Here is a 12961-nt window from a genome sequence, read left to right as displayed (position 1 = left end):
AGTACGGTGTCGTCCCTGTCTACCAGTCGGTCATACATGTCACTACAGTTCCCTTTCTCTAGGATACTTGCGTCCAGTAGGTCTTCCAATAGTGTCTGTCGTGGCGGTTGTGGGTACGTCCTTGTCTCCTTTCGTAGGAAGTTTTTGAGCTGCAGGTACCGTAACTCGTTCCCCCCAGCTAGCTGAAATTTCTCTGTCAGTTCGTCCAGTGTTGCGATCCTGTCGTCCGTGTATAGGTCCCTGACTGTCAGTGTCCCCCCGTCCTGCCTCCACCTTTTGAAGGTGGCGTCGTTCAGTGCTGGTTTGAACCTATGGTTGTTGCAGATGGGAGCCTTGTCCGACATTTTGTACAGGCCAAATTGCTGCCGCAGTTGGTTCCAGGATTGGAGGGTGGCTGTCACCACTGGGCTGGTGGAGTGTTTTTTGGGTGGGGATGGGAGTGCTGCCGTGGCGAGGGCCCGGAGGGAGGTTCCCATGCAGGAGGCCTCCTCCGCACGCACCCACTCGGCTTCTGGCTCCTGGATCCATCCCCTTACTCGCTCGGCTGTTGCCGCCCAGTGGTAGAATTGTAGATTCGGGAGGGCTAGCCCCCCCCTGGATTTTGTTTTTTGTATGACCTTCTTTGGGATCCTAGCATTTTTACCCCCCCATACGAACGCCATGATATGTTTGTCCAGCGCTTTGAAAAAGGCCTTGGGGATGTAGATCGGAATGGATCTAAACAGGAAAAGGAACCTGGGCAGTACGTTCATTTTGATCGTCTGGACTCTCCCCGCGAGGGAGAGCGGGAGTATGTTCCATCTTTGCAGGTCCTTTTTAACTTCCTCCGTCAGGCTGGTGAGGTTCCATTTGTGGACCCCTTTCCAGTCATGGGCTATTTGGATCCCCAGGTAGCGGAATTTATTTCGGGCTTGTTTGAACGGCAGGCCCTTTAGCGCTGCCCCCCCCCCCCCCCTTGCGGGTGTACTGGGAAGATCTCACTTTTGCTCATGTTGAGTTTGTAGCCCAGAAGGCTCCAAACTCTTTCAGGAGCGCTATGATTCCGTCCATGCTGCTTTGTGGGTCCGAGATATAGAGGAGCAGATCATCCGCATAGAGTGAGACTCTGTGCTCTCTACCTCCCCTTCGGATCCCCCTCCAATTTTTTGCTGCCCTGAGCGCGATTGCTAGCGGTTCGATTGCTAGTGCGAACAGCAGCGGGGACAGTGGGCATCCTTGTCTGGTGCCCCTGTGCAGCTGGAAGTATTGGGAGTTGGTATTGTTGGTCCGTACACTCGCCATGGGAGCGTTGTATAGGAGCTTTCACTCCATTCTCAAGAAGGGCCTTGCCACCTTCTAGAGGACAGTTGGGAATGGGTAATAAATGTTGATCTTGCCAGCCAGATCGCCATCCCATGAATTGATTAAGAAAAATTTACGGTGGCCTTTAATCACCATGCCCTGTACTTTCATCTTCTCTTTTCCTTTGTACCTATCAAAGTTCCTTCAAAAGACTACTACAAATTTGTACCATGTCTGTACATGGGTCGCAATTCCAAATTTCTTGACCACTTCCTGCTGAATATCTATCTGCTTTTGCAAAGCAGCTTGAGATGTTTTGTGTAAAATGTGTTCTATAGATCAAAGCTATTGTAATAAATGACGTGGTATATATTAAAGGAATATTGAAGGAATAATCATTACTTATTTAATTATCAATAAGGACAAGAGGGCACAAGCTTAAAATTGGAGCTTGGCCATTTAAGAGTGAAAGGAGGAAGAACTTTTCCAGCCAATGGCTACTGGAAATCTGGAATTTGCACCCTAAACATATTGGATCCAAATCAATTGAAACTTTCAAGGTTGAGCTTGATGGATTTTTGTTTGGTGAGGGTAAGAAATGATATGGACCAAGTGTGGTTAAATATATTGGGAAGTCCTTCCCCAAACTTACCAGGTTTTTTAGCACTTATCTTTTTTTAGCACCATGTCGGAGATACTCTGTTTCGAATTAATCCCATGTCCACTGGTCATCATGTTTGGGGTCTCTGATTCACTGGCTGTCCACTTGGGTAGAGATGGACTTTTGTCGCCTTTGCCTCACTGAATATTGCTTGGTTGGAGGTCTGCCGTTCTACCCAGTGCCTCTGGCTGGTTGGGGGCTTAATGTCCTTCTTACACTTAGAGAAAATTAAATCGGGTTTAGTGGAGAGATTCTACCTGAGGTGGCAACCATTTATTTACTTTTTTTTAAGGATCAAGCCACTGTCAGCAGTTAGGGGTTTTAGGTATAGTGTTAAAGTCAATTAATTATTTTTTCTTTTTGTTGTTTGTAATTTTTGTATTCTTGAGTTTTAGTTGGTTGTTTATTATTATGTAAAACGTTAAATATAATTTTAAAAATACATATATTTAAGGTACTGATGATCCATTACCAAAGTAAATGATGGAAGAGTTTGAATGGCCTTGCCCTGTTCTATTATTTCCATAGTTCTTGGTTTTCAGTGATATCTTTTTAACGTAATATATAATATCAGCGCCAGCTTTAGATCTGAACGGTTTAATATACCCAACTAATTTATATCCAACTCAAATTGTACTGGCAGATGTGATGTCATCCTCATTTTCCCCAATGATTCGAGGTTACAAAAATTCTAACGTGCAACCTGGGGAAGGGTTACTTCTTAAACATTGAGCAAATTAGTTTTTGATTAAAGGTGAAAAAGAACATTGCACACAATCATCTTTCAACATCTGGCATTTGAAGACAAACATTCGTCATGGCAATTTGATTAAATTTTAGAAGTTTTTGAAGTGTTAGCCTGTCCTGACCAGATGGTATTAAATACTAAAATCAGCAAGACCTGGAAATGTTTGGCAGAGTCTGTGGAGTGAGAAATAGTTAATGTTCAGGCCAATGACCTGGTCAGATCATCGACTTCAAACGTTTACTCTGTTTCTCCCTCCACTGGTGCTGCCAGACCCTGCTGAATATTTGCAGCATTACCTGTTTATATTTTATATTTTCACAATATTTTGCTTTCGGACTAGATATTGATAAGAGCTTTGGTAACCTCACTATAGGAAGGATGTGGAAGCATTGGAAAGGGTGCAAAGGAGATTTACCAGGATGCTGCCTGGTTTGCAGGATAGGTCTTATGAGGAAAGGTTGAGGGAGCTAGGGCTTTTCTCTTTGGAGCGGAGGAGGATGAGAGGCGATTTAATAGAGGTTTATAAGATGATGAGGGGGATAGATAGACTGGACTTTCAGAGACTATTTCCTCGGGTGGATGTAGCTGTTACAATGGGGCATAAATATGAGATTCAGGGTGGGAGATATAGGAGGGATGTCCGAGGTAGGTTCTTTACTCAGAGAGTGGTTAAGGTGTGGAATGGACTGCCTGCTGTGATAGTGGAGTCGGACAGTTTAGGAACTTTCAAGCGGTTATTGGATAGGCACATGGAGCACACCAGAATGACAGGGATTGGGATAGCTTGATCTTGGTTTCGGACAAGGCTCGGCACAACATCGAGGGCCGAAGGGCCTGTTCTGTGCTGTACTGTTCTATGTTCTATCTCTTGTTACAAAACTGATGGTGAGTTTTTTATGCTGGAGGCACAATTGTTGAAACAGCACTTGAAATTCTGTATTTGAGATTGACCTGATCACTTACTTATTTTTATTATAATGAATTGAAAATGCCGAATCTGCAGTTGTGGTAGGGAAGGTGGACTTTAGTTCTGTGGTGAAACTGGGGCAGGGAAGGTTCAGAGAAGATTTAATAGATGTGTTCAAAATCATGAAGGGCTCTAATAGAGTAAATAGAGGTGGGGGCTGGGGAAATGCTCAGATATGACAGCTGTGTGACTAAAGATTTCATTGACAGATGGGGGCATGCAAAAGGTGGAAATGGGAGTTCATGAAAATTGAATTAAGCATTTCTAACAATGGACTGGATATGTCCTTTCAAAAAGAACTCTCTCTCGTATTGTTGAAAACTGTCTGACCAAGCTACAGGGATGGTGAATGAATTGGACGCGTATGTAGTGAGGGGGGATGGGGAGGCTAATGTGGACATCCCTGAGAATGAGTAAAGTAGCTTTGATCATGCTAACATTGAGTTGGACCAATTTGTAAAACACAAGTTGTTGAGTTAAGCATGGTCATGAATAGGTAAACCTAGGTAATATACACATAGAAGCTGATCAAATGCTGTTAGATTTTTTATTGAAGAGGGGGAGGTGTCATTTCCAGCTGAAGTGATAGGACAGGGGAGATGGTCGCAGAAGATGATGGCCTCAATTTTGGATTCAGAAAAAATGTTCAATGAGGACTTGGGTGAGTGGTAGAAAATTGGGTGCTAAAGCAAGAATAAAGTGCCAGAGTGGTGAGGGAGCAGGCCAAGATAACAATCTGGAGATCAGATCCATATCATTTCCCATAACAATTTGATAGAAAAGGTAATGAATCATGTATTCTGTCAATTTCACCTCATGGTGAGAAAGAATCAATAAATCAGGTTTTGGTCAGATCCTGATTTAGTGGATTTGATCATCCAGATGGGATTGTTGTTTTGGTGGCACCTTTCATGAGAGGCAGAGGAGCAGCACCTAAAAACACTCGGGCAGATGTACAGTGGGCATTGTCTTTGACTTAGATTTATAAATTTGGGTAAACTATATATGGCCAAGAATTCAAGTCATAACTCGAGAATGACAGTTGAAAAGTGTTTATTGTTTAGGGTTAGCTGCTGAATTCCGAATCCGTACAACCGTCTCACCTATGCTATATACCATATTTTGGCCTTCATCGAACTCAACAGATGCTGCCATACCTGCTGAGATTTTCCAGCTTTTTCTCTTTCGTTTTAGACCTTTCATAGTTTTGGTTCCCTATTCTAATCATAAGTTATTTTTGCTCTTTATGTAGGATGTGGGTGCCACCGGCAATGCCAGCATTACTTTTAGCATCCTTAATTTCCCTCAAACAGAATGGCTTGCTGGGCCATTTCAAAGGGCATTTTCAACCACGTTGCTGTGGGGCTGCATTAGTGACATGTAGGCTAGAACAGTTAACAATGGCAGATTTCCTAAAGGACATTGCTGAACCAGACAATTGTTTTGATAATTGATAGTTTCGTCATCACCAGTACTGAGATTGGCCTTCAATTCCAGATTTCATTAATTCAATTTAAATTTCAATAAACTTCACTGATGGGATTTAAACTTGTGTACCAAGCATGTTAGCTGGGCCTCTGGATTCTTGGTCCAGTACCTCTTGTTACTATCTCCCCCCACCTCACAACTCCCTCAGGGAATGTTGATCTTATCAATTCATAGCTAACTTCACCATTGATAGGCAGCACGGTGGTGCAGTGGTTAGCACTGCAGTCTCATGGTGCTGTGGTCCCAAGTTTGATCCCAGCCCTGGGCCACTGTCCGTGTGGAGTTTGTGCATTCTCCCCATGTCCGCGTGGGTCCGCAGACACTGGAGAATGTGTAGACTCCGCACATAGTGACCCAAACCAGAATCGAACCTGGGACCCTGGAGCTGTGAAGCAACTGTGCTAACCACTGCTACCATGCTTCCCCATTTTGTAGTCCTTACAGTTTGTAAATAGCTGCGCTTGACACTATTATCTGATGAGTAAATCTAAAATTAAAGCTCTGTTGGTATCCATGGCATGAGGTATATGCAAACTCATGGGAACATAGATTTCAACTTTAAATGGGGTTTACAGGGCTTCATGCGGCCAAAACACAACTGATCTGAAGCTACCAGAGATTAGTGAATTTCAAAAGTACCCTTTGATTTCTCTTGATGTGAAATGATGAACCACTGTAATCTTTTAATTCTGCTCCTTCACTATTGATATGCATGAAATCACTCAATCAGATCATTTATCTGCCAATAAAATGGATTTAAAAAATCATAGATTTAGTCATTCATATTCCTTTTGTGATGTATAGTAAAAATTGTTGATTACTGTTGCACTTCAGCATACTCTTATTTTCAATCTTGCAGAGACAGTATCTTTAATGATGTGACTTCCATTGTCCGCTACCTGGCTCGGGTAGCTACAGAAAATAAGCTCTATGTCTCCAATCTGCTAGAACATACTGAGGTAAGAGTTTCAACCTCCGTAGGGCATTGATGATCAATATCACCTTGAATATCTTGTGCATGCAGCCAAAAATGTATTAAATCTCCAGTCATGTCTTGTCATTTGGGTCAAATTCGACCAACCTTGAGGATGAGCTGAACTAATAATAATCGCTTATTGTCACAAGTAGGCTTCAATTAAGTTACTGTGAAAGCCCCTAGACGCCACATTTTGCCGCCTGTTCGGGGAGGCTGGAACAGGAATTGAACCCGCGCTGCTGGCCTTGTTCTGCATTACAAGCCAGCTGTTTAGCCCACTGAGCTAAAACCAGCTTGGGTACTGCCTTTACATGTGCTCATTCTTCAACTGCAAACAGTAACCTCTCTGAATCAGTGGGCTTTTCTGCACTAATTGTTCAACCTGGTAGTACTGTAGGAAAGATAGGGAATACATTCTCAGGAGCAATTTAAACATTTTTCATTTTTTCCAATGGAAATATCTGCTTTTTTAGTGCAAGTGTAATAAGTTCATGGAGGCAGATGTCCCTTCACCAGAGTTCCTTATATTTACAAAACCAACAGCCGAACAACCAGGTGCATTCAGCTTACTGTCTACACTGGGTACAGAGGATCTGACACTCCCTGTTATATACAGAAAAAGGTGTTTCCCTTATTGGGCCACTAATCAGGGAACTCGTATACTAATCGGCCAATCTCAAAGGCCTGGCCTAAGTCATTACATCCCCCCCCCCCCGCCCCCCCGTTATGCTTTCCCTTAATTTGCTCGAGTCGCCAGGTATCTTTCTGATACCACCACAGGGTTCAAAGCCGAATACTGATCAATAACTCGATACACCAGTTAGTAAGTTTGAAATCAATGCACATTTATTTACACACGCAGTCAATTATTACTCATGCACAAACTCTACTCACTAAACTACAACTACTACTAAAAGCCTATACTTAGCTTCGAGTGGCCCACTCAGTCAGAGGAACAATGGCCGTTATCCGGTTCTGATACTGCTGGCTTCGAACTGGTATAGAATAGTAGCTAGGAGCGCCCATCTCGTAGCATGCGTTGACCTTAGACTTACTTGGCTGGTGCTTGGCCAGCCTCTCGTCGTTGAGAGCCAAATGCCAAGGTGAAGATGGAGAAAGTATGAGTTCAAGAGAGCGAACTGACCTTGGGGACTCTGTTTTATACCCCAAGGGGTTTCGCGCCCTTCTGGGCGGACCCTGGACTTGGTCCCAATTAATTGGACCATGTCCCAATAGTTTGTATCGATTCTCTCCAATAATGGAGTCGTTCCCTGATCGTTGGGCGGGCTCTAGGTAACCGTTGGCCTGCCACTGTTTTAGCTTCCACTGGCGCCCGTCTGTCCTGGTACCGATTGTTTCAATGTTTCTTTTTGTCGCTGGAGATAGCTCATTACTATGCTAATGACTTGTAGTTTCAGTTGTGTGTGGGTTCTGCAAGTTCCAATCCACAGGAAGCCTTGCATCTGCTTGTTTTTCTAGTGCTGTCCATTTTTCCCTGCACTCTTTGCGAGTATCCATTTTGGAATCGGGACGTGGCCACCCCAGGTGGCTACAGGGCATATCGGCTAGGCACCCATCTTTTCCGATGTGAGCGCCTGAGGGGTCCTCGGTATACTGGTCTGAGTCAGCTCCGGGGAGGAAATAAATCTGAGGCTCACCTGGTCCAGGTGTTTGTTTTATTACATGTTTTCCCTCCTGTATCTTGTACGACACAGGAACTGTCCTGGCCTTGACTGTTCGTGGTACCCATGTGGGGCCATTGGCATAATTTCTGACCTGTACCTTTTCTCCTGTGTTGAACTGCCTTCCTCGGCGTGTTGTCGTAGTCCCTTACTCTTCCTCCTAAATTTGGGAATAGTAGACTCAACCTGGTTCGGAGTTGTCTGCCATGAGTAGCTCCACCGGTTCTATTCCCGTTGTGGCGCGTGGGGCTGTCCTGTTGTGAAATAGCCAGCGCGACAGTTTGCTGTCTAATGATGCTGCTGGCAGTTTTTTCAACCCTACTTTTAGGGTCTGGACAGCTCTCTCTGCCAACCCATTTGATGCCGGGTGGTATGGTGCCGGCCTTCTGTGCCAAATGCCATTTGACCTCATGAATTTTATGAAGTCCTGGCTGGTGAACTATTGCTCGAGCTGGTGAAAACCGAAACCAATACCTCCGGGATACCATGTGTTGTTTTTCGATGGTAGCTGTTGAATTTGCAGAGTTCATTTTGTAGACATCCAGCCATTTGGAACGGGCGTCAACTATTACAAAAAACATTGAATCCATAAACGGGCCTGCAAAATCGACATGAAGTCGCGATCCGGCCATTCCCATGGGTGCAGTGGGGCTGCCGGTGGCACCTTCTGCCTTTGTTGGCATTGTTGGCACCGACCTACCAATGCCCCTATGTCTGTGTCCAGGCCTGGCCACCAGACATAGCTTCAGGCCAGTATCTTCATTTTTGAGGCTCCAGGGTGCTCATGATGTAGTTCAGCCAGTATGGCTCAACGGCCTTCAATTGGAACTATTGCTCGAGCCCCCCCATAGCAGTATACCCTCTTCCATAGTGATCTGCTCTCTAAGGGTGGAATTCCGCCTGGACTGGCCTTTCCATCTCCCCCATTAGCACCATGTGTTTTATTTTTGATAAAACCGGATCCCTTTGAGTCCACAAATGAATGTTTTGTGCGGCCACTGGAAGGGTGTCCAGGAAATGTAATGTCATCACAGTTTCCTCCAATCTGGGTACTAATGGCGGCCTGCTTAGTGCACCAGCGTTTGTCACCTAGGTTCCCAGCCGATTATCCAGTTGGTACTGGTACGATGCCAGTAGTAGTGCCCAGGGTTGGATGCAAACCAAAGCTATTGGTGGCACCGCTTTGTCTTTCAGCAATAGCTTGTGGCCTGTGACTAGTGAATTTCCACCCATACAAATACCAGTGAAATTTATTCACTGCGATGATCACAGCCAGTCCTTCCTTTTCAATTTGGGTGTACTTGCGTTCTGCTGCTGCTAATGTCCTGGAAGCAAACGCTATAGGTCGTTCCTGTCCGTTTTGCCGTCTCTGTGCCAGAACTTCACCAACGCCATATGGAGACACATCGCAAGTGAGCATCCTTTCCTGGGGTTGTAGTGCGCTGACGCTTTGAGGAGAGCGGTTCTTTGATCTTCTTGAAAGCCCAGTCTTGGTAGCCGGACCACTCCCAGGCTTGCCCCTTTTTTAAAGTAATTGGTGTAGGGGATCCAGGATGGAAGCCCTGTTCTGTATGATCTTCCCATAGTATGTCACCAGTCCTAAAAAAGATCTTGACTCCTGGATTGTGGTGGGGGCCGGGGCATCTTTAATCAATCTTACCCGATCCTCCAAAGGGTGTAACCCTGTCTTGTCAACATTGTACCCCAGATAAGTTACTTGAGATGCTAGAAAAACACATTTCACCCTCTTTTGGCACATGCCTGCTGCTGAAAACATCCTAAGGACTTCCGCCAGGTTTTGCAGGTGTTCTGCCTTTGTTTTTCCTGTAATGAGGACGTTGTCCAGGAAAATGGCGACCTGTGGTAGCCCTTGTAATATATTCTCCATTGTCCTCTGGAATATCGCACAGGCTGACGATATCCCGAAGGATAATCTTGCATACTGAAAAAGGCCGTTCATGGTGTTTATCATTGAGAATTTGTTTGACTCTTCGTCCAGCTTCAGCTGAGAAATGCGTGGCTCATGTTCAGCTTTGAGAATAAGAGTCCTCCAGCCAGCTTTGCATGCAATTCCTCAATCCAGGGAATTGGGTATTTGTCCAATTGTGAGTAACGATTAATCGTTTGTTTGACATCTCTACAAAGGGGGACCGAGCCGTCCAGCTTAAGGATAGGTACCACGGATGCTGCCCATTCTGCAAACTGGACCAGTTTTTTATTCCCTCACACACTAATCTTTTGATTTCCGTATTGACTTTCTGTCTTAATGCAAAGGATACTGGTCGGGTCTTGTAGAATTTTGGGACTGCCTCTGGATCTACATGTAATGTCGTCGTTGCTCCCTTAGTTCAGAGCCCTTCTTGGAAAACCTCTGGGTCTGCACAGGAGTTCACTCGGGTGACCATTTTCCAGCTGGAAAATGTTTACCCAATCCAGCTGGATCTCTTTTAGCCAGTTTTGTCCCAATTAGTTTGGTCTCGCACCTTTCACTACTATTAAAGGCAGCCTAACCAGTTGCTCACCATAAGCCACAGGTGCATGTGTTGTGCCCAACACTCAGTGGTTCCCCTGTATATGTCCTCAGTTTTGCTGAAGTCCTGGTTAGGGATAAGAGTTGGGGTCCAATGCGAATTTTATTAAATACTATTTCTCCTATCACTGATACGGCTGCCATCGTGTCAACTTCCATTAGTGTGGGATGTCCATTCAACCGTCTGGATAAATTAATGGGTTTTGATTTAACCATCGTTACACAATTTAGTTGTTCGTTGTTGGAGGTAGGTGGGACTTCTAGGGTGTGCATTCTCCTGTACCCCGGCCTAAACTTCTCCAAGATGTTGGTTTTAGGCTTCTATTTCTCCTCTCTGGCTCCGATCTTTGGCAACAACTACAATATCTTACTGGGCGACGTAGAATGCAAGGGCCTAAATGGGCCGGTCAAAAGGGCCCGTGTGTTCTCGCACTTAAAGGGATTAAAGGCGGACGTAGCCATGACACAGGAGACGCACTTAAAACTCGCTGACCAAACTAGACTGAGGAAGGGATGGGTGGGCCAGGTGTCCACTCGGGTTGGACACACAGACCAAGGGGGGGGCGCAATCCTGGTAAGCAAACTGGTGACATTTGAGGTGGGAAGAATTGTGGCAGACAAGGTGACCGGTCTAAGTCCAGTCGGGGAGGAGGCCAGCTGCGGCCAAGGTCCTGAGGGGTTTCATGGACCAGATGGGGGGTGGATCTGTGGAGATTCGCTCAGCCAAGGGCGAAGGAGTTCTCTTTCTTCTCCCACGTGGATAAAGTGCACTCTCGGATTGATTTTTTTCGTGTTGAGCAGGGCGCTAATCCCAGGGTGGACGGGTAGAGTACTCGGCCATTGCGGTCTCGGATCATGCTCCGCACTGGGCGGACTTGAGACTGGGGCGGAGAGAGGGCAGTGCCCTCTCTGGAGATTGGATGTGGGACTGTGGGCGTATTAGGAGGAGTATCCAAACTATGCGACAACAAACTATACCGGGAGGTAACAGTGACTACGGTCTGGGAGGCGTTGAAGGCAGTTATAAGAGGGGAGTTATCTCTATCAGGCCCCACAGAGAAGGATAGGCGGAGAGGGAAAGGTTTGTTGGAGAGATGCTCGGGTAGACAGGAGTACGCGGAGACCCCCGAGGAGGGGCTGCCAAAGGAGCACCGGAGTTTGCAGGTGGCGTTTGACCTGCTGACCACAGGGAAAGCAGAGGCACAGCTGAGGAAGGTGAAAGGGGCAGTATATGAGTATGGGGAAAGCTGGCGCATCAACTTCGAAGGAGGGTGGTGGCCAGGGAATCTGGGGAGTTAGGGATAAAGGGGGTAACATGGTTCTGAGCCCAGAAGAGCAACGAAGTCTTCAAGGAGTTCTACTGCAAGCTGTATGAGTCAGAGCCCCTGGAGGGAAGGGAAGGGATGAAACAATTTATGGACCAATTGAGGTTCCCAAGGGTAGACGAGGAGCTGGTGGAGGGATTGAGTTGGAGGAGATAGTTAGGGGCTTGGAGAATATGCAGTCGGGCAAGGCCCCGGGACCGGATGGTTACCCTGTAGAATTCCACAAAAATTCTCGGAGCTGCTGAGCCCACTCCTGCTAAGAACCTTTAACGAGACCAAGGATAGGGAAACCTCCCCCCGTCAGTGCCTTCCCATCTTCATCCCCAAATCCTCCTTCAAGCGGGTGAACAGGATTATCACGGATTTGTGTGGGCAAACAAGACCCCACGAGTTAAAAGGCCACCAGCTTAGGGGCACTGATAACGGCACCGCTGCCGTTGGCATAGGACGGGTCAAAGGATGGGGACCTGTTTTATGATGGGACTTTCCCCACCCTTAAGGCGCTAGAGGAAAAATTGAGTCTGCCCCCGGGGAATGCCTTTAGATACCTCCAAGTCCGTGCTTTTCTGAAGAAACAGGTGGTGGCATCCCATCCCCCCCCCCCCCCCCATCCCATCCCATCCCCCCCCCCATCCCATCTCCCCCCCCATCCCATCCCCCCCCATCCCATCCCCCCCCCATCCCATCCCCCCCCCATCCCATCCCCCCCCCATCCCATCCCCCCATCCCATCCCCCCCCATCCCATCCCCCCATCCCATCCCCCCCTCCCATCCCCCCCCCCATCCCATCCCATCCCCCCCCATCCCATCCCCCCCCCATCCCATCCCCCCCCCCATCCCATCCCCCCCCCCATCCCCATCCCCATCCCCCCCCATCCCATCCCCCCCCCATCCCATCCCCCCCTCCCATCCCCCCCCATCCCACCCCCCCCATCCCATCCCCCCCATCCCATCCCCCCCCATCCCATCCCCCCCCCCATCCCCCCCCATCCCATCCCCCCCATCCCATCCCCCCATCCCATCCCCCCCATCCCATCCCCCCCATCCATCCCATCCCCCCCATCCCATCCCATCCCCCCCATCCCATCCCATCCCCCCATCCCATCCCCCCATCCCCCCCATCCCCCTCCCCCCCCCCATCCCCCCCATCCATCCCCCCCATCCCATCCCCCCCCCATCCCATCCCCCCCCTCCCATCCCCCCCATCCCATCCCCCCCCATCCCATCCCCCCCATCCCATCCCCCCCATCCCATCCCCCCCCCCCCATCCCCCCCCCCTCCCCCCCCATCCCATCCCCCCCAT

General features: G+C 47.6%; 1 protein-coding gene across 1 annotated transcript in view; it reads left to right on the top strand.

The window, feature by feature from the left end:
- The window catches only part of eprs1 (glutamyl-prolyl-tRNA synthetase 1), a 130761-nt gene that overhangs the window by 26028 nt on the left and 91772 nt on the right, over positions 1 to 12961 (top strand). The window contains 1 exon segment of the mRNA XM_038811972.1: positions 6005 to 6104. Coding sequence (XP_038667900.1) covers positions 6005 to 6104 — 100 coding nt within the window.

The sequence above is a fragment of the Scyliorhinus canicula genome, chromosome 1 (genome assembly GCF_902713615.1).
Source record: "Scyliorhinus canicula chromosome 1, sScyCan1.1, whole genome shotgun sequence".
NCBI classification, from domain to species: Eukaryota; Metazoa; Chordata; class Chondrichthyes; order Carcharhiniformes; family Scyliorhinidae; genus Scyliorhinus; species Scyliorhinus canicula.
This window is presented reverse-complemented; position numbering and strand designations above follow the sequence as displayed.